Raw genomic sequence first — 19,034 nt, forward strand, 5'->3', positions numbered from 1 at the left:
TTTTAATATTTATTTTTTCGTTGATTTTAATCCTCAGATGATTTTAATGCACAGATAAGTTTGGAGATGATTATAACATGGCTTTGCTTAGGACATTAGCTAACATTGGCCCTCTGAGAGCTATTCAATCCTACCAGTTAATGAGACAACACCAGAAAAATCTTTTTGAAAGAGTGAAAGCTATGGAGGAGACATTCTGGCAAGAGAGGTCACTAGGAAGGAGTGTTATTCATTCATATTTTCAGTTTTTTTTAAAATAATAGGGATTGAACCCAGGGATGCTTTACCTCTGAGCTAGATCCCTACCCTTTTAATTTATGTTGAGACAGAGTCTTGCTAAATTGCTGAGGCTGGCCTCTAATCTACAATCCTCCTGCCTCAGCCTCCTGAGTTGCTGGGATTACAGGCATGTGCCACCATGTCCAGCTGTCACTGTCAGTATTTAGAGATGGTCATTATTATACTGTGTATATAACACTGAAAACCAAAGTTAATACATCCATGAAAAATCCATGGAACAAACATAACTCTCATGGATGTCAGCATAAGAACATAAACTACTCCTTCCTTTTTCATTGCTTTCAGTCAGTGTAGACTTAGAAAGTAGAGGGATAGAAAATACTTGAGTTCAAAAGTTCCATTTACTGGGCTAAGGAACTGAACAGACACTTTAGAGAAGAAGAAATACAATTGATCAACAAACATATGAAAAAAAAATGTTCAACATCTCTAGCAATTAGAGAAATGCAAATCAAAACTAAAATTTCATCTCACTCGAGTCAGAATGGCAATTATCAAGAATATAAGCAATAATAAGTGTAGGTAAGGATGTCGGGAAAAAGGTACTCATACATTTCTGGTGGGACTGCAATTTGGTGCAACTACTCTGGAAAGCAGTATGGATATTCCTCAGAACATTTGGAATGGAACCACCATACCCAGTATCCCATTCCTCAGTTTATACCCAGTTTATACTTGGGTGTGGTCCCAGGCCACACCCAAGACCAGTTAAATTGCTGACTTAAAATCAGCATACCGCAGTGATGCAGCCACATCAATATTTATAGGAGCTCAATTCACAATAGCTAAACTATGGAACCAACCTAGATGCCCTTTAACAGATGAATGGATAAAGAAACTGTGGTACATATATGCAGTGGAATATTACTTAGCCTGAAAGAGAATGAAATTATGGCACTTGCAGGTGAATGGATGAAGTTAGAGAATATCATGCTTATCATGAAATAAGCCAGTCCCCCAAAGCCAGAGGCTAAATGTTTTCTCTGACAAGCCGATGCTGATCCATAGTGGGAGAGGGAGTAAGGAAGAATGAAGGAACTTTAGATTGGGCAGAGGAAGTGGGGTGGGGTGGGGTTATGGGGATGGGAAGGACGGGCGAGTGACAGACATTTATTACTCTATATACATGTATGATAATACTACAGGTGTGACTCTGTACCATGTACCACTATAGGACTGAGAAGGTATGCTTCATTTGTGTACAGTGTATCAAAATGCATTCTACCACCATGTATAACTAATTAGAACAAATTTAAAAAATTTTTAAAAGTTCCATTTACTTTTTCCCCCCAAGTTTTTCACCTGTCTCCTGTAGATTGTAAACTCCTTGAGAAGACAGGCATATTTTATTCATTCGTCTCCTCTCCACACTCACTCCAAGCTTGCACATAGAGGCACAATCCACAGTTGTGTGAATAGTAGTTTTTCTACAGCACTCTATGAAAGCCATTGATAATTGTAACTAATTGTAACTAATAATTACAATTACCATTCACCTACTATATGCAAAGTGTTATATATGTGTATGTCTATGTGTGTGCACATTTATACGTATGTATATGTAATTTATATATGTGTGTCTGTAATTTTTACAGACCTATTATCCTCCAATCTGAGAGTAGGAAACATCTCAGAGAAATCAATCTACCCACATTGCACAGTTGAGAAACTAACAAACTGGGGTTTGATCCATTCTGATGCCAGAGGGCACCTGCTTAGCTGGGCACGGTGGCACACGCCTGTAACCCCAGCTGCTCCGGAGGCTGAGGCAGGAGGATCAGAAATTCCAGGCTATCCTGCAGCTTTGTGAGACCCTATCTCAAAATAAAAAACAAGGAACTGGGGTTGTAGCTTGGTGGTAGATCACTTGCCTTGCATGCGTGAGGCAGTGGGTTTGAATCTCAGCCCCACATAAAAATAAGTAAAGATATTATGTCCATCTACAACTAAAACGTATTTTTAAAAAATTAAAATTAAAAAAGGGGTCTTTGGATATAGCTCAGTGGTAGAGCACTCTTGAATTAACTCCCCAGTACAATAAAAAAAAAAAAAATAGAACTCCCAGGTGTCGTGGTACATGCCTGTAATCCCAGCTACTTGGGAGGCTGAGGCAGGAGGATTGTGAATCCATAGCCAGCCTCAGCAACTCAGTGAGGCCCTGTCAAGAGAGAGAGAGAGAGAGAGAGAGAGAGAGAGAGAGAGAAAAGAAAGAAAAGAAACAGAAAGCACCTGCTTTATTTTATGAAAAACACTCCAACAGGTATAAAATGTTTTTTTTTCAGTTAGAATTCTTAGATGTGATGAAAAACGCCCAAAATCTGTGTGGGGACAATCTGTCATTATGAGGCCTATTATGACAAGCCTTTGGGTATCTCGGCCTTATGATAGTTCACATTATAAAAAAAAAAAAAAAACCTTCTAAAAATAAACTTCCACTTGCTTGACCATGTCATTTGCTTTGGTCATCTCAGGCTTGTCCATTTTCCATTTTCAAAGACACCACATGGAACATTTTTGAGCATGAATCTTTGCCCCCATGGAATTATTTCCTTAGGGTACATTTCTAGAAATAGATTAAAAAATACTGCTGATTCATACTACTACATTATTTTTCATAAAGTGTACTAATGTAAACTTTTAGCAGCAGTTACAAGAGTGCTCGTCTCATCTTACCCTTCCAGATCATTATCCTTTGCAATGAAATTTGCTAATGTAAAATATTTTTCATTTTGATTTTGATTGTTTTGATTATAAGAAAGTTTTATCTAGGGGCTGGGGATGTGGCTCAAGCGGTAGCCGGCTCGCCTGGCATGCGTGCGGCCCAGGTTCGATCCTCAGCACCACATACAAACAAAGATGTTGTGTCCGCCGAAAACTAAAAAAAATAAATATTAAAAAAAATTCTCTCTCTCTCTCACTCTTTCTAAAAAAAAAAAAAAGAAAGTTTTATCTTATGTTTATTAGCCCTTCATATATATATATATATATACACACATATAAATATTTTTTATTTATTTTTATGTGGTGCTGAGGATAGAACCTCACACATGCTAGGCATGCCCTCTACTGCTGAGCCCCAGCCCTGGCCCCCACTTGACAGATGTTCATATATGGATTCAGGTTCTATCTTTAGCCTATTCAGTTTTGGTACCTCTTACTGTTTTTCTCATTAGTTGATGCTTTTATACTCTTAGAATACTAGTACTACTCAGCTTTTACCTTATTTGCTGCCTGATATTTCTCCAAAATTTTTGTTTCCTCTCTCTGTTTTAATTTTTGACACACAGAAATTTCAAGTTTTAAATATTTTAACCTGTTTTTCTATCTTTTATTGATTTTAACTCTAGATGGTTAAAATCCATGATTATGAAATCCAGTGATTATTTTTTCTCTAATTTGGATTTAAAAAAAAATTTTTTTAGTTGTACATGGACACAATACCTTTGTTTTTATTTATTTATTTTGATGTGGTGCTGAGGATCGAACCCAGTGCCTCACACATGCTAGGAAGCGCTGTACCACTGAGCTACAACCCCAGCCCGTCTAATTTGGATTTTTTAAAAAGCATTCTTTGTTTTTAAACCTTCCTATTTTTATGTGGTGCTAAGGATCAAACCTAGTATTTCCCATGTGCTGGGCAAGTGCTCTGCCACTGAGCTACAGCCCCAGCCTCCTCCTTCCCCTTTTGATTTGTGATGCTATGTTTATCATACCTTTGATTCCTGTTGAACCTAATTTTTGCTTTTATTTCTTTTACCAGACCCTGCCATCCGTGACTTTATAAAGAAATGGTAAGAGTGTAGCTCTTTTTTCTCACACACCTTGACCAGGGGGCTGGCCAAGCAGGGCCAACTCCTGGGGGCATTCCAAGTGGAAGTCTGTCTGGAGGTTTAGGAAAGGAGATTCCCATTCTGTCCCTTTGTCACAGTCCCTTTCCAACCTCAGTTCCTATGGGAAAAGGAAAGAAGGTATATGAAATAAGAAGTGAAGTGCGACTGGGTACAGTGTCACACACCTGTAATCTCAGTTACTCTGGAGGCTGAGGCAGGAGGATCAGAAGTTCTGGACAGGCTAGCCTGAAGTTTTGTAAGACTCTGTCTCAAGTAAAAATTTTAAAAAGGGGGCTGGGGATATAGCTAAGTGGTAGAGCACTCTTGGGTTCACTCCCCAGTAACATAAAAAAAAAAAAAAAAAAACAACTGCCAGGTGTGGTGGTGTGTACCTATAATCCCAGTGGCTTGGGAGGCTGAGGCAGGAGGATCTCAAGTTCAAAGCCAGCCTCAGCAACTTAGCAAGGCCCTAAGCAACTTAGAAAGACCCTGCCTCTAAATAAAATATACAAAAGGGCTGGGGTGTGGCTCAGTGTTTAAGTACCCCTGAGTTCAATTCCTTCAAGTAATGTCTCCTGAGTTAACAAGATTTCCTGTGGCTACATAGGTAGTAAAGATCATTTATACATACTAAGTTTTTATACTTAAAAAAAAAAGATTGTGAAGACACCGGTGATGATTTTTTGTCGTTACTATTTCTAACTGCTTCTTGCTTTTGCTTGATTCATTAATTTGGGGTGGATTATTTGAGGAAATTGTTTTATCTCTGTTATCTACCTCTAAGCAGTTCTTCTTCCATATAAAAATGTCTAGGTCTAATTAGTTATGAAATAAAATAATTTCTGGATAAGAGCTTTCTGACAGAGAGAGAGAGAGAGAGAGAGAGAAGAGAGAGAGCGCTATTAGACTGCCCCACTAGTAGAGACCTGGAATCATTTCCATAATGGTTGTTCTACAAACATGTATTTTTTGCTAGGCACCCAAAGTAAAGGTTAAAAAAAAAAAAAACTTCCTTAGCTATTGACAAGCCATAGGAGACTAATTATCACTGCAGAAAGGGGACAGCAATGTAATAATCCTCATTAAAAAGACATTGTGAGGTAATGCAGTTCCCAAGAGAGAAGGGAAACCCATGTTAGTGAGATCATTTTCAATTGAAATAACAACCCAATTTAACTGTCTACAGGAACAACTAGGAAACTGTCAATAGACTTGCATAAAAGGCTGCATTAAAAAAACAAACAAATTCAAAACCTCTTATTTTGCTGGTGAAAAGAAGGTAGCAGGGGAAGTCTTGGCTCAGGGATGATGTCTGAAGTCAGAAGCTAAATTGCTTTAAAAGCTGAATATATAATAAGATGTTTTGTCTGCAACTCTGGCTTTTGGCTCCCCTGAGCCTCCCTGGAAAGTTGCCCCAGGCTCTCCCATTGGGAATTATCTGGTACCTGCGTGGCAAAGCCACTCCTCTATTGAATGACATGAGTGTTCTTTCTGGCAATGAACAGTGTCTTCATTGTTTCTAGATGAACATGACTAGGCGTGGCTAGGAGGTTGCATTCTATCAGTTACATAAGGGATGCTAATCTTTTCACAGTCAAAGAATCTTTTGGTTAATTGTCCACAACTACGATCACATGTTTTGAAATATATTTTTTAAAAATGTTCATTGTTCACAGAACAAGTATTCATTAATTAAAAAAAAAAACAAGGACACATATAAGTGTTAGAGGTTACTGTCAATATGAAATAACATGGAGAAGATATAATTCAGAAACAAATTTGGTATTTTGGGTAGCCTCTGCAGTCTCTTTGTGGATAATATAGGATTCTACTTGACTTTTTGAGATGATCTAAAGATTCTAGACTCCCATTATTGCCCTTAGGGGGATATATAATCCCATAAGGATTTGGGAACTTCAAGCTAGGAAACCTGAAATTGAGTCCTAAGAGACTAATGTGCAGACAGGTTAGTTGGAATAGAAAAGGGGGAAGTTAGGAAAGTTCAGAGAGTGATATTGGTAAGAAAGGGCTTGAGCAGCTGGGGTGGAAGTGGCTCACCATTTTTATTACTTTCTAGTTTGTATTTTATCTAGCAATGTCTTGGATCAATATAACAATTTAAACTATCTTAATTATATCACTATATAGGGTTGAGAGCTCCAAGATTTTTCCTTATAGAACCCTTAACAAAGTTATATTTCAAACAATTAAAAACCACTTAACTTTAATCCAATCAGCACTTACTAAATACAAGGTATTGTGGTAGGTGATGCAGGCGAGAAAGGAGAAAGAAACTGATTTTTGTCTGTTTTATTCACCAGTGTACAACTAGCCTTAGAACATTACTGAGTTCATGGCAAATACTGGAACATTTATTGAATGAATAAAGCTCAAAGAATGAAGTATTCACCTAAAGAGCAGAAAATGACAATAAGGGGCACCAAAACACAGAGAAGGGGAATTCCTTCTGGCTTTCGATGACATAGTCTAAGTAATTATTAGTTAAAACAATCTATGATGTATTTCCAAATGATCAGAAGATATGAAATTTCCAACACATAAAATGATTAACATTTGGAAAGTGAGAAATGTTTAGTAGCCTGATTCGATGATTTACACATTGTACGCATATACCAAAGTACCATAATGTATCCCGTAAAGATGTACAGCTATTATGTCTCAATAAAAAATAATTTAAAGATGGAACTTCCTGTTAAAATTAAACCTAGAATCTCCAAGGTTTGGGAGAATTGTTGGACTAATCCCATGTCCCTGAGATTTGTCATTGCTACCACCTTGCTGGCTTCTAGGGGATGTTCCACTCTTAATATTATGAACTGGTTTGTACATAGATTCCTTTTTTAAAAAATATTTCTTTTGGTTGTAGATGGACATAATAACTTTATTTTATTTATTTATAATTTATGTGGTGTTGAGGATCAAACCCAGTGCCTCACACGTGCTAGGCAAGCGCTCTACCACTGAGCCACAAACCCAGCCTAGAATTCTTGCTTATACAATTCCCATACATAACTAAGTCAAGGCTATAGATGAAATAAGTCTACTATGGACCAAGGGGCAGTACATGAGAGCTCCATGTAATATAGTACATAATAAATAATAAATTAATATAGCACATAATAAATTAAAGACAATAAATATGCAACATAACAAAGAGCCTATTGGCTCCAGAAGATCTTAGCTAAAATACATACTTGTTAGTTGGAAAAAAAAACTGCAACTAGCCTATTAAGTTAATTTATAGATGGATTGGTAGCCTTGGATTGTGAAGAGGTTATACTGGTAAATTTCAGACAGGATATAATTTGAAAATAGACAATTTGGAAATAGATAATTGGATTAATGGATTTTAGCTTGTTCTGCAGACTGGATGGCTCAGTTTTGTGAATGTGCAATCTTGGGAGTTGCTGACTTTTACTCCCCCTTTGACTCTTCCCACTTTCTGAAAGGAGGTCCGTGGTATATCAAATGACTTTTAATAAGGAGGTATTTCTTCACATAAGGGTTTGTAGGAGCTATGTCATCAACCAAATCCCACCTGAGCAGGGCCAGGATTTATTTTAACATGGAGAGTTTGTAGCCTATGACAGAGCTCAGGCAAGTTTTGGAGAGCTTTTCCCATCAACTGTTCATCAAAGCTCTTCCTTGGGCTAATTCACTTGGCCTATTTCCTCACTTATGAATTAAGCTTCTCAGGTGTGGGAGTCCATCAATTTAATAGATTTGGGGAAGAGAACTGGACTCTTCTGAGACCTCTCTCTGGGACCTATCCACAGTGGTAATGTTTGTGATCTGCTTTCTATCACATAGCAAGCTTAGCCCCTGCAGTGAATAGCCTGAAGCTCTAGGACCTACATTCAATTCAGTATGTCAGGGATCCAAACTATTCTCTTCCACCCAATTTTATCGATAATAGTGATAGTATTTTTATTCTATTTGTCCAAATCCTGTACCTATTTTTCTTTTGGCTCCTAATTGTGATGGACAAAAAGGATTTTGTTATTGGGCTCTTCAAGCTCCAACCAAGTACATAAATAATTATAATATGAACTTCAGTAACATGGGAGGTATATAGTCTGCATTAGTTAGGCAATGCTGCAGTAACAAACAAGATGCAAAACTCTCCATGACTTAACATTAACACAACAGAAATTTATTTTTCAGGCTGGGGTTACAGCTCAGTGGTAGAGTGTTTGCCTAGGACATGTGAGGCACTGAGTTCAATTCTTAGCACCACATTAAAAAATAAATAAAGATATCATGTTCACCTACAACTAAAAATATTTTTTTTTAAAAAAAGAAATTTATTTCTCCCTCGTGCTATTGTGTGAATTAGTTGGTCCTCCTCTACCCTGTAGCTCTGTTGCTAACTAGAATACATGACTTCCAGGGTCACGGCAACAAGAAGAGAGAGAGTAGGGGCGTCACATTTGCTCCTAAGTGCATTACACTGGAAGTGATATCCAGCACTTCTACTGAATTTAGACATGACCAGTTATGTGACTCCAAACAACTGCAAAGAAGGGTTGGAAATGTATGGAAACATATAGATACTTAGAGAACCCAAACTTAGTCTGCCACAGCTGGAAAAAGAATGATCAGGAAGGTTAAGAGAACAGAGTGGGACATGAAGAGGGTTGAGTGGTACCAAAAGTGTATTTTGTCCATTTCAGAGTTTTGCCAGAGGTGGACAGACATCCTGTCTGAGATTTACCTGTACAATCTCTTCACAATCCAGTGCTTCCAGTCCATCTACAAATTAACTTAATATGCTAGTTGCAGGTTTTTTCCTACTAACAAGTATGGATTTTACCTAGGATCTTCTAGAGCCTATAGGCTCTTTGTTATGTTGTATATTTATTGTCTTTAATTTATTATGTGCTATATTAATCTCTACAAGTGAGAATCTTGAGCCCATAGTAGTTTGGGATCCTTCTACATTCTTCAAACCATCTCAAGTGTAGCATTATTTCCCCTCCTCCCCAACAGACAGATTTCCTTGAGTAGGAGTCATCTAATGTAACTGTATTTCTTAGGCATTCTTTTTAAATTAATCAGCTGGTATTTGTTAGTATTCTTTCTAGAAGGAGAATCCAAGATCTTTCTGAGCCCAAAAAACAATGGGGAACTCCAGATAGGTAAGACATTATTCTGTGGTCTTGTTTGATATGATTGTGTTTGCTACATCAAGTAGATAAGTCTTATCCTACTCTGCCATTAATCCTGTGTCCCAGGTGGATCCACTCACCTCTACCTAACTGGATCCACTGAGCCAATACTGTCACCGTGACATCTCGGGCTAATCCGTGGCCAGCAATTCCCAAATTTGAACATGGGGATCACCTGAGGAACTTTAATACTGATGGTTGCCTTGATGGCATTCCCAGAAATGCTGACTGAATTGGTCTAGGGTACAGCTGTGGGAGTGTTAAAAGCTCCCCAGATGGCTCTAAAAAGCAGAATGTTTTGAGATTCACTGCCCAGAGTGTGACTCCATGCTCCTTTGACACTTTTGTGTCCATTCTGCAGATCCATACCTGTACCACCCAGTCCTGGGGTCTCTAAGCCTCTGCCTAGAACACACCTGTTCTCTGGGTCTCCGGCAGGCTGGACCCTCCACCCTTCCATGCTTGGCCTTAGGAATCCCCTTTTTCTTCTCTGGCTCCTGAATAAAGCCTGACATTTTAAGAGAAGGTAGATTACAGAAAAATCAAGCAGGAAGTATAGGGAGTTCCCAGTTTACCACAGTTTCCCCTATTATTCATATCTCACATTTACAGTTGTTACAATTGATGAGCCAGTATTGATACATTATTGTTAACTAAAGTCCATAGTTTATATTGGGTTCACTTTTGGTGTTGAATGCTTTTATGGGTTTTGACAAACGCATAATGTCATGGATCCACCTTTACAGTATCATGCAGAATGGTTCCACTTCCCTCAACTCCTCTGTGCTCTCTTCAGTTATTCTTTTTCCTTCCTCCCCACTCTCTGAAACCCTGGCAACCACAGATCTATTCACTGTCTCTGTATTTTTCCCATCCTTTCCACTGCAGCTCCCCTTTTTCTGGCCCTGGTTCTCCTCCCCAGTACTTGCTGCATGACACCATCAGGTGAATCCTCAGTTTTCACCATGCATTCATTCAAACTTTTTTTTTTTTTTTTGGCACTAAGGATTGAACTCAGGGACACTTGCCTACTGAGCTGCATCCCCAGCCCTATTTTGTATTTTATTTAGAGACAGGTTCTCCCTGAGTTGAGGCTGGCTTTGAACTCCCAATCCTCCTGTCTCAGCCTCCCCAGCTGCTGGGATTACAGGTGTGTGCAACCTCGCCATGCCAAATTCAGACATTTTTGTATGTGGTGCTGGGGATTGAACCCAGGGCTTTGTGCATGGAAGTCAAGCACTCTACCAACTGAGCTATGTCCCCAGCCCCAAACTTTTATTGAGAACCGGACACATTGTCATGCCTGTAATCCCAGCAGCTCAGGAGGCTGAGACAGAAGGATCGTAGGTTCAAAGCCAGCTTCAGCAAAAGCGAGGCTCTGAGCAACTCAGTGAGACCCCGTTTCTAAATAAAATACAACAAAGGATGAGATTGTAGCTCAGTGGTCAAGTGCCCCTGAGTTCAGTCCCCATTAACCCTCCCCCGCGCCCCCACCCCAAAACCAAAACCTTTGTTGAGAAACTCTAGTGAGTAGCAATCAACTACTCAAGAGAAAAATCTCCAAGAGATGAAGACAGGAGCTGGAATAACAGGTGGGCTGAGTGGGACGCTGTTGATCACAACTGAGGAGGGCATTGGAAGCCATAGCGAGGCGGGTGGTTGGGACTTCAGTCTAAAGTCACTGGAAACCTTTGCACTGTCTTGAACAGTATCTCGATCAGGTTTGTGTTTACAAAGATCACTCTGGCATTAGTGTGGAGAAAGAAGTGGGCATGATGGGTGTATGAACAAGAGAAGCAGTGCTGGAGATGAGGAGAAACCAACAGATCTGAAATGGAATCTGCGGAATGTAGGGAGTGGGGGCATTGCTGTTTCTAAGATGACTCTGGATAATGTTTGCAGATCAGAGAAAAAAAGATCATATCCAAAATCAGAGACAAAGTTGAGGCAAGTAGGGAAAGAAACCCCTGGATACTTTGAAAGACATGAACTCAGTTGGCAAATCCAATATTTTGTTTTTTGTTTTTTTTGTTCTTTCTGGTGCTGGCAATTGAAGCCAGGACCTCACACATGCCAGGCAAGTACTGAGCCACACGCCAGGCCAATTCAGTTATGGGCAAAGCCGGGTTACTGAGGGACCGTCTAGGCTGCCTTCTGCCATCTTACCCAACCCAGCAGTGCTCCTTCCTTGTTTCCCAGCAGGACTCTCCACTTGCACCCAAACTCTCCTGGTTCAAGACTCAATTATTCCCATTCCTGCCACAGAACATGCTTCATTTCTGGCAGTCTGTGCCCTTCAACTTTCTTCTGTGAAGCCTTTTCAGGTTAATCCTATACATTTCTGTCTGTCTCTCTCTCCCCGCCCTCCTTCATGCTAGTGCACAGGATTGTTGAGACTAAATGAACTGATATCTGTAAAGCACTTAGTACAGTTCCAGGCACACAGCAAATATCACACAAATCATAGTCATTAACATTATTCTGTGACTATTTTCTGACCACCTGGTGTAAGATTTCGCCCAACAGGGAGTGCAGTGGAGAGGAGGGCATGTCCAATTGATGCCCACCTGACTGTAACTTAGACTGTTGATTCCCCGAGGGCAGGAATAGAACTGTCTTATCTCTAATAGGTTATTTTGGGTGACCATTTTTAAGATAGTGGACAAGTAGGGAGGGAGAGCATGGGAGGAGGGATAGATGAAATCTAGATAGGGCAGAAGGGTGGGAGGGGAAGGAAGGGGACATGGGATTAAAAATGATGGTGGAATGTGATGGACATTATTATCCAAAGTACATGTATGAAGACACAAATTGGTGTGAATATACTTTGTATACAACCAGAGATATGAAAAATTGTGCTCTATATGTGTAATAAGAATTGTAATATATTCTGCTGTCATCTATAAATAAAAAAATTAATTAAAAAAAAGATAGTGGACAAAATTGTCTTATTTTATTCTTATTTTGATGTCCATGATTTCTCTCTTTCTGATGACTGGGAATTTTAAAGTTCTTTGATGGGGCTAGTTCTTGAAATGAAGTAAAACCCACATAGACTTGTCAAGAGCTATGTATAAGATGTTCATTCTCAGTGAATCTTTTTTTTTTTTTTTCACCATTTTATCTTTGTGTATTTTAACAGAAAACTATTTTGGGGAAATCAAGATCCCATTTGCCCCATTCGTGAGACTGCTTTGAAGACTCAGCCATCCAAAAGACTCAAGGACCTTGCTCATCCCAAGCCAGTCTCCAAGCATTATGTACCTAACAGGTTGGTGTTTGTGTCATGAGGTCACTTTGCCATGACTCCTTCAAGAAAATGAACATAAAACCCAGGCCTTTCTCCCAAGAGTCCTGCATTGTTCAATCTACCATCAAAATGTGTTGAGGATTAGTGAAGCTGTGTCTGTTTCCAATCTCATATGACAGTCAAACTTTTCCAGAGCAAGATCCAGACTCGGATCACATTTCATAATGCTTTGGTTTATGAGAATTTTTAAAAATAAAATAACAGTGTTATAAAATAGCTTTTTTTTTAGTGGTGGGGATCAAATCCTAGGCCTTGCACATGCTGGGCAAGGGCTCTACCACTGAGCTACATATTGAGCCCCAAGATCTTCAAGGTGTCTTTAATGAGTTTTATAGAAGCCATTAGTTTTTCAAGTTAGGATCCCTGATTTTAGTATTAAAGACATATTAGAAGTTGAAGGTATATCCAAAGTCACCTGTTGGGACTACTTCAGAGGACAGGCCACTCCTTTCTCTAAGTTCTTGCCTTGCTTGGGAGATGCTGTCTGTCCACGATGCACTCCCCCCCATCTTCCTCGCCTGCCCTCTCAACGTCCTTGGTGGGTTCCTCTTTCTTTTCTGCCATTTCCCAATTGACTTCTTTCTCTTTCTGCTCTAAACAATTCCCAAAACCAAGGCTGTCCTCTCATATGGATTTTGTTTCTAATTATGTGGTGATGACCTCCAAATCTTCAACTCCTCTTTCTTATCTCAGATGTACTGGGCTCCTGGGGGTGGGGATGGAGCCAGGGAAACCTCCCACTCAGCATGTTCAAAACAGGACAGGACTCCTTTTTAATCAAATGTTGGTTGAATGAGACACTTGTTTCAGAATGACATTTATAATGTGCAATCATTGGTGTAATTGTTTGCTTTTAAAAGTTTATTCAAGAATATGAACTCAAAATGGGTATGGTGGCACACACCTGTAATCCCAGCGACTCAGGACACTAAGGCAGGAGGATGGCAAGTTTGAGGTCAGCCTGGGCAACTTAGTGAGACCTTGACTCAAAATAACATTAAAGAGGGTTCAGGATGTAGTTTAGTGGTGGAACGCTCACCTAACCTGTGCGAGAGCCTGGGTTCAATTCTAAGTATTGCAAAGAAAATTTTTTTTCAACAAGGTTTTTGAAAAAAACAGGTTCAATGGGAATCACTTTGTCTGAACAAGAGAATTCCAGTTGTACATTGTTAATTACATCTTCCTTCTTGAATAATGAATAATCCTTGCCTGTTTGATGATGTCTTACCATTCTTTTTGTTTTATTTATTTTTAAAAATTTATTTACTTTTTTACCATTATTTTTGGTGACATGTTACAATTGAATTTAACTCAGCACACGTTAGGTGTGTATCATATTTTGCTTCATATTGTTTTATATTCTTATTATACTTAATTTCCTATTATATAAAAAAGATGTTTAAAAGGAAACAGGGCTGAGGCTGTGGCTCGGTGGCAGAGTGCTTGCCTAGCATGTGTGAGGCACTGGGTTTGATCCTTAGCACCATATACAAATAAAAAAATAAAGGCATTCTGTCCATCTACAACTACAAAAAAAATTTTTAAAAATAAAGGTGACAAAAATCTCCTATAGGCCTATAATTCAGATAATTTTTTTTATATTTCCTTCTGGTCTTTTTTTTTGCTATGTATATGTGTGCATTTTATATATAGTCTACTTACAATTTTTGAGATAATCAATATATACTTTATATAATGTTTTTTTATACTTAATTTTTTTTGCTGATCATTTAGGTTAGAGGTCGATCTATTTTTTTTTAAATATTTATTTTTTTGTTTTTTTAGATGGACACAATATCTTTATTTATTTTTATGTGGTGCTGAGGATCGAACCCAGTGCCTTGCGCATACCAGGCCAGCGTGCTACCACTTGAGCCACATCCCCAGTCCCGAGGTCGATCTATTTTTGATTTCATTGATTTTCTCTATTATTTTACTGTTTTCTATTCCATTTATTTCTTCTCTGCTCTAAATTATTTTCTTTCTTTTGATTGCTTTGGATTTCATTTGCTTTTCTTTTTCCAGTTTCTTAAAGTGGAAACTAAAATCATTAACTTGAGACCTTTCCTTCTTTCTAATAGTTATTTAGTCTATGTATTTTCCTCTAAGTCCTGTTTTAGCTGGATTTCACAAATGTTGCTATGTTGTGTCTTCATTTTCATTAAGTTCAAAATGTTCATTAACTTCATTAAGCTCATACTTTCTTTTAGTACTGGGGATTGAACTCAGGGGCATTTAACCACTGAGTCACATCCGGAGCCCTTTTTTGTATTTTACTTACAGACAGGTTCTCATTGAGTTGCTTAAGGCCTTGCTAAATTGCTGAGACTGGCTTTGAACTTGCAATCCTCCTGGCTCAGCCTCCTGAGTTGCTGGGATTACAGGCATGTGCCACCATGCCTGGCTTCAAAATACTTTTTAATACCTCTTTTGATGTCATATTTGAACCACAAATATTTTTGAGATAGGTTCTTGCTCTGTTGCCCAGGTTCTCTTGAACACCTAGGCTCCAGTTATCCTCCTGCCTCTGTCTTCTTGGTAGCTGGGACTACAGGTGTGTGACACCGTGCCCAGCTTACAGCTTTTAATTTTTGTTCTATAGTGATGACTTCAGGATCCATAGTACACATCTTGAACTTTGCATGGGCTCTGTAGTACGCACCTTCACGTTGTACCGCTTTGTGTGGTGTAGTATGTCTCCCGTTCCTCCTGCCTGGCCCCGGGGCTGTTATCATCATGTATTTTACTCTACATTATCTTATAAATCCCACAATGCATTTTTATTTTTCCTTTAAACATTAAATTATCTTTTAAAGATATTTTGAAAAATAAGAAAAGGCATTTTATGTTTACCCACCTTCTTACCATTTCCCATACTCTGTTCTTTGAGGTGAATCTAGATTTTATCGGGTATCATTTATGCTCTTTGGAAAACTTTCCTTAATGTTTCTGAAAGTGCAGATCTGCTACTGATGAATTCTTTCAGCTTTTGAGTGTCTGAAAAATTCCTTATTTCACTTTCATTTTGAACTGTATTTCTGTTGGTCATAAAATTCTATATTAACAGATGTTACCTCACTGTCTCCATTGATTTTATTGAGACATTGCTATTCTTTTACATCTGTTTCTTTGCACCTGTGGGAGCCTTAACCTAATAGTGGTTTGATCCACTGATATGGATTCACTGAGTGGTAGCTGTAGGCAGGTGGGGAGTGGCAGGAGAAGGTAGGTCATTGGGAGTGTGCCTTTGGGGTATATATTTTGTCCTCGGGTTGTCATTTCCTGGGCTGCTTTCCCCTGCCATGCTCCTCCACCACTGTGTTCTGCCTCATCTTGGGCCCAGAGTAGTGGAATTGGCTAACCATGGACTGAACCTCTGAAACAATGAGCCAAAATGCAATTTTCCTTCTCTAAATTGTTTTTGTTGGGTATTTTGGTCCCAGTGATGCAGAGCTGACTAATACACTAAGTTTCCTTCCTCACAAGCCTGCCTGGGAAGCCTCCATCCCTGCTGCATGAACTGACTCCTTAATAATGTCTCTCATCACTCCAGCCTCAAGCTCCAAGAGAACAGAGGTTTTCATGTTCTTCACTCTTTCTTTCCTTAGCATCTCACACTGTGACTGTTGATCAATAAGGACTTTTTTTTTTGAGTATATGAATAAGGGGAAAAAGGATAAAAATTATTCCAAAATACTACCCATTGTTATTTTGAATATGTGCTAGTATGCACTCTTTCTCTCAAGAAATTAAAAAAAAAATTAATTTGTTTTTTTATATATACATGACAGTGGAATGTATTTTTGAATTTTTTTTAGTTGTAGATGAACAACAATATCTTTAATTTTATTTAATTATTTTTATGTGGTGCTGAGGATCGAACCCAAGGCCTCACGCATGCGAGGTAAGAGCTCTACCACTGAGCTTCAACCCCAGTCCCAGTAGAATGTATCTTGACATATTATATATAAATGGAGTATAAATTCCCATTCTTGGGGGTGGTACATGATGTGGAGGTCATGTTGTACTGGTGTGTATTCATATATGAACGTAGGAAAGTGATGTCTGATACATTCTACTGTCTTTCCTTTCCCATCTCTGTCCCTTACCTTCATTCCCCTTTGTCTAATCCAATGAACCTTTATTCTTTCTTCCCCCCACTTATTGTGTGTTAGCATCTGCATATCAGAGAGAACAATCAGCCTTTTGTTCTTTGAGATTGGTTTATTTTACTTAACATTCCAGTTTCATCCATTTACTGGCAAATTCCATAATTTCATTCTTTTTTTAATGACTGAGTAATACTCCATTGTGTATATATACCACATTAACAATTTCTATTATTAACCAAGCATGGTGGCATGTGCTTGTAATCCCAACAACTTCAGAGGTGGAGGCAGGAGGAGTCCAAGTTCTAGCTCAGCCTGGGAAACAGTGAAACTCTGTCTCAAAATAAATAAAAAGAATTGGGATATTGGGCTGGGGTTGTAGATCAGTGGTAAAGCACTTGCCTAGCATGTGTGAAGCACAGGGTTCAATTCTCAGCACTACATATAAATAAACAAACAAACAAATGAATAAATAAATGTCAAATAACAAATGAATAAATAAATGTCTATCAACAACTAAAAAATAATAAAAAAATAATAAGAAGAGGAGCTGGGATGTAACTCAGTGCTAGAGTGCCCCTGAGTTCAATCCCCAGTATTCTCATATATAATATATATGTAATTATATGTGTAGATATTTGTATAATATAATTATATATGTGTTTATTTCTTCTACAATGAGAAAAATACAGCATGTTCTATGTTAAAATGATATTTGAGTACCTGCTAATTGATGGCATTATAAGACTTGGTCTTGTGGAAAATTACAGGAGGAGGAAAAACACATGAATGTTAGTAGCACTGCATTTCATTGATATGCAATAATATAATAACTGGAGAAAATATATAATAGAAGGAGAAAATTAATACACAGGGAGAAATTAATACACAATTTGATGAATAAAGTCATATTTGAATAGTGCTTTATAAATTATAAAATGACTTTACTTATTTAATCTTCAGAGCTACATAAAATGTATTATTTTCTCCATTTCCTAAGGCACCCATGTACTTCTAGTTGTTGGCAGCAAGAGGCATAAGTCACATGGTCAGTACACATTTTTATGGCATTTGGTGTTTGCCATTCCTCACTGATGGAATGTGGAGTGATTGAGTTTGTCTTCCATTTTATTTTTTTTTTTAATCTCTGACCCACTGTCTGGGCCTCTGTGCTGCTCATTGGCTGTCTAGTGACCTCTTCTTTCTAATCCCTGTGGTCCCCTTACCTGAATCTAATCTGTCTGAGGCAACCCATTGTTCAAAACCACCTCTTCCTTCTGTTTCTCTGATTCCCAAACTGAACTGCTATTTCCTGCCCCAAGATAACCCAGGTAAGTGCTGGAAACTCCTTACCTGTTTGAACTCATCTGTGTGTGGGGGTGGGGGTGGGGGTGGGGCTGGGTAGTTCAGCAGTCACCGGACTCAGGTCTGGCAGTTGTCAGGCCCCTGAAAACAGATGCAGGTATGGACCCGCCTTAAGCCTGAAGGGTCACAAGGAAGGAGATGCGGGCTAACACAGAGACTGAGGCCCACAGCAGCAGCAAGTAGACGGAGGCGTGGGCAGAGGGGCAAGGATCCCTTTCTTAAAAAAACAGAGGTGCTCTGAGAAAGAATAGAATCAGAAGAGACGCTGCAGTCTGAGTTAACCCATGGCCGGAAAGAGTCAGGATCACTTCCTTTTCCACTGATGATACATTTTGATTAAGAAAAGACGAAGAGGCAGGGATAATAAGAACAATATTGTTATTTATCCTAAATACTCTCATACCTGCTCTTCTAGGTCTGGGGATCAAAGCTGAAAAATAACGTGATGATCTGAATTCATGCCTATTTCACTCATTTCTCTTATACAACTTGCAGGCCCCAATATTACTATAGTTGTGGAAGAGAGTCTGTAATTTGGAAGATACCTCCATCTGCCTTGTTTACCCAGCCCTCCAAAAGGACCCAGAAGCTGGCACAGCCCAACAGATTCAAAAGACAGCCTCTACTAAGTCGGTAGGGTATCTTGAGAGTCTTCCTAAATCCTGACTCAATCTAGTTAAATGTCACAATACTCTTGTTCTAATTTCAATATGTGCAGTTTTTTGAGTGTGTGCAATTTCATGAGCTAAAAGTCCATTTGTTTTCCAAAGCATCAGATTAAAAAAAGCCAAATATTTGCAGAAACTGTAGCTAATCTGAAGATTATCGTCAATAATTACATTTGACTCAAATTGTGGTGAAGCTAAAATTCACATTAGACTTTATCATTGTTAGTCAATTAAAAGGAAATTTTTCAGGAGTAGAGTGTTTG

At 38.7% G+C, this 19,034-nt stretch overlaps 1 protein-coding gene across 1 annotated transcript in view; it reads left to right on the forward strand.

Moving 5' to 3' along the window:
* Nucleotides 1-19,034, forward strand: part of Spmap2l (sperm microtubule associated protein 2 like) — a 55,688-nt gene that overhangs the window by 17,818 nt on the left and 18,836 nt on the right. Inside the window, exons 4-6 of the mRNA XM_071613997.1 lie at nucleotides 9,236-9,289; nucleotides 12,462-12,590; nucleotides 18,599-18,736. Coding sequence (XP_071470098.1) covers nucleotides 9,236-9,289; nucleotides 12,462-12,590; nucleotides 18,599-18,736 — 321 coding nt within the window. The remainder of the gene's footprint in view (nucleotides 1-9,235; nucleotides 9,290-12,461; nucleotides 12,591-18,598; nucleotides 18,737-19,034) is intronic.

Source organism: Marmota flaviventris, chromosome 7 (genome assembly GCF_047511675.1).
Source record: "Marmota flaviventris isolate mMarFla1 chromosome 7, mMarFla1.hap1, whole genome shotgun sequence".
NCBI classification, from domain to species: domain Eukaryota; kingdom Metazoa; phylum Chordata; class Mammalia; order Rodentia; family Sciuridae; genus Marmota; species Marmota flaviventris.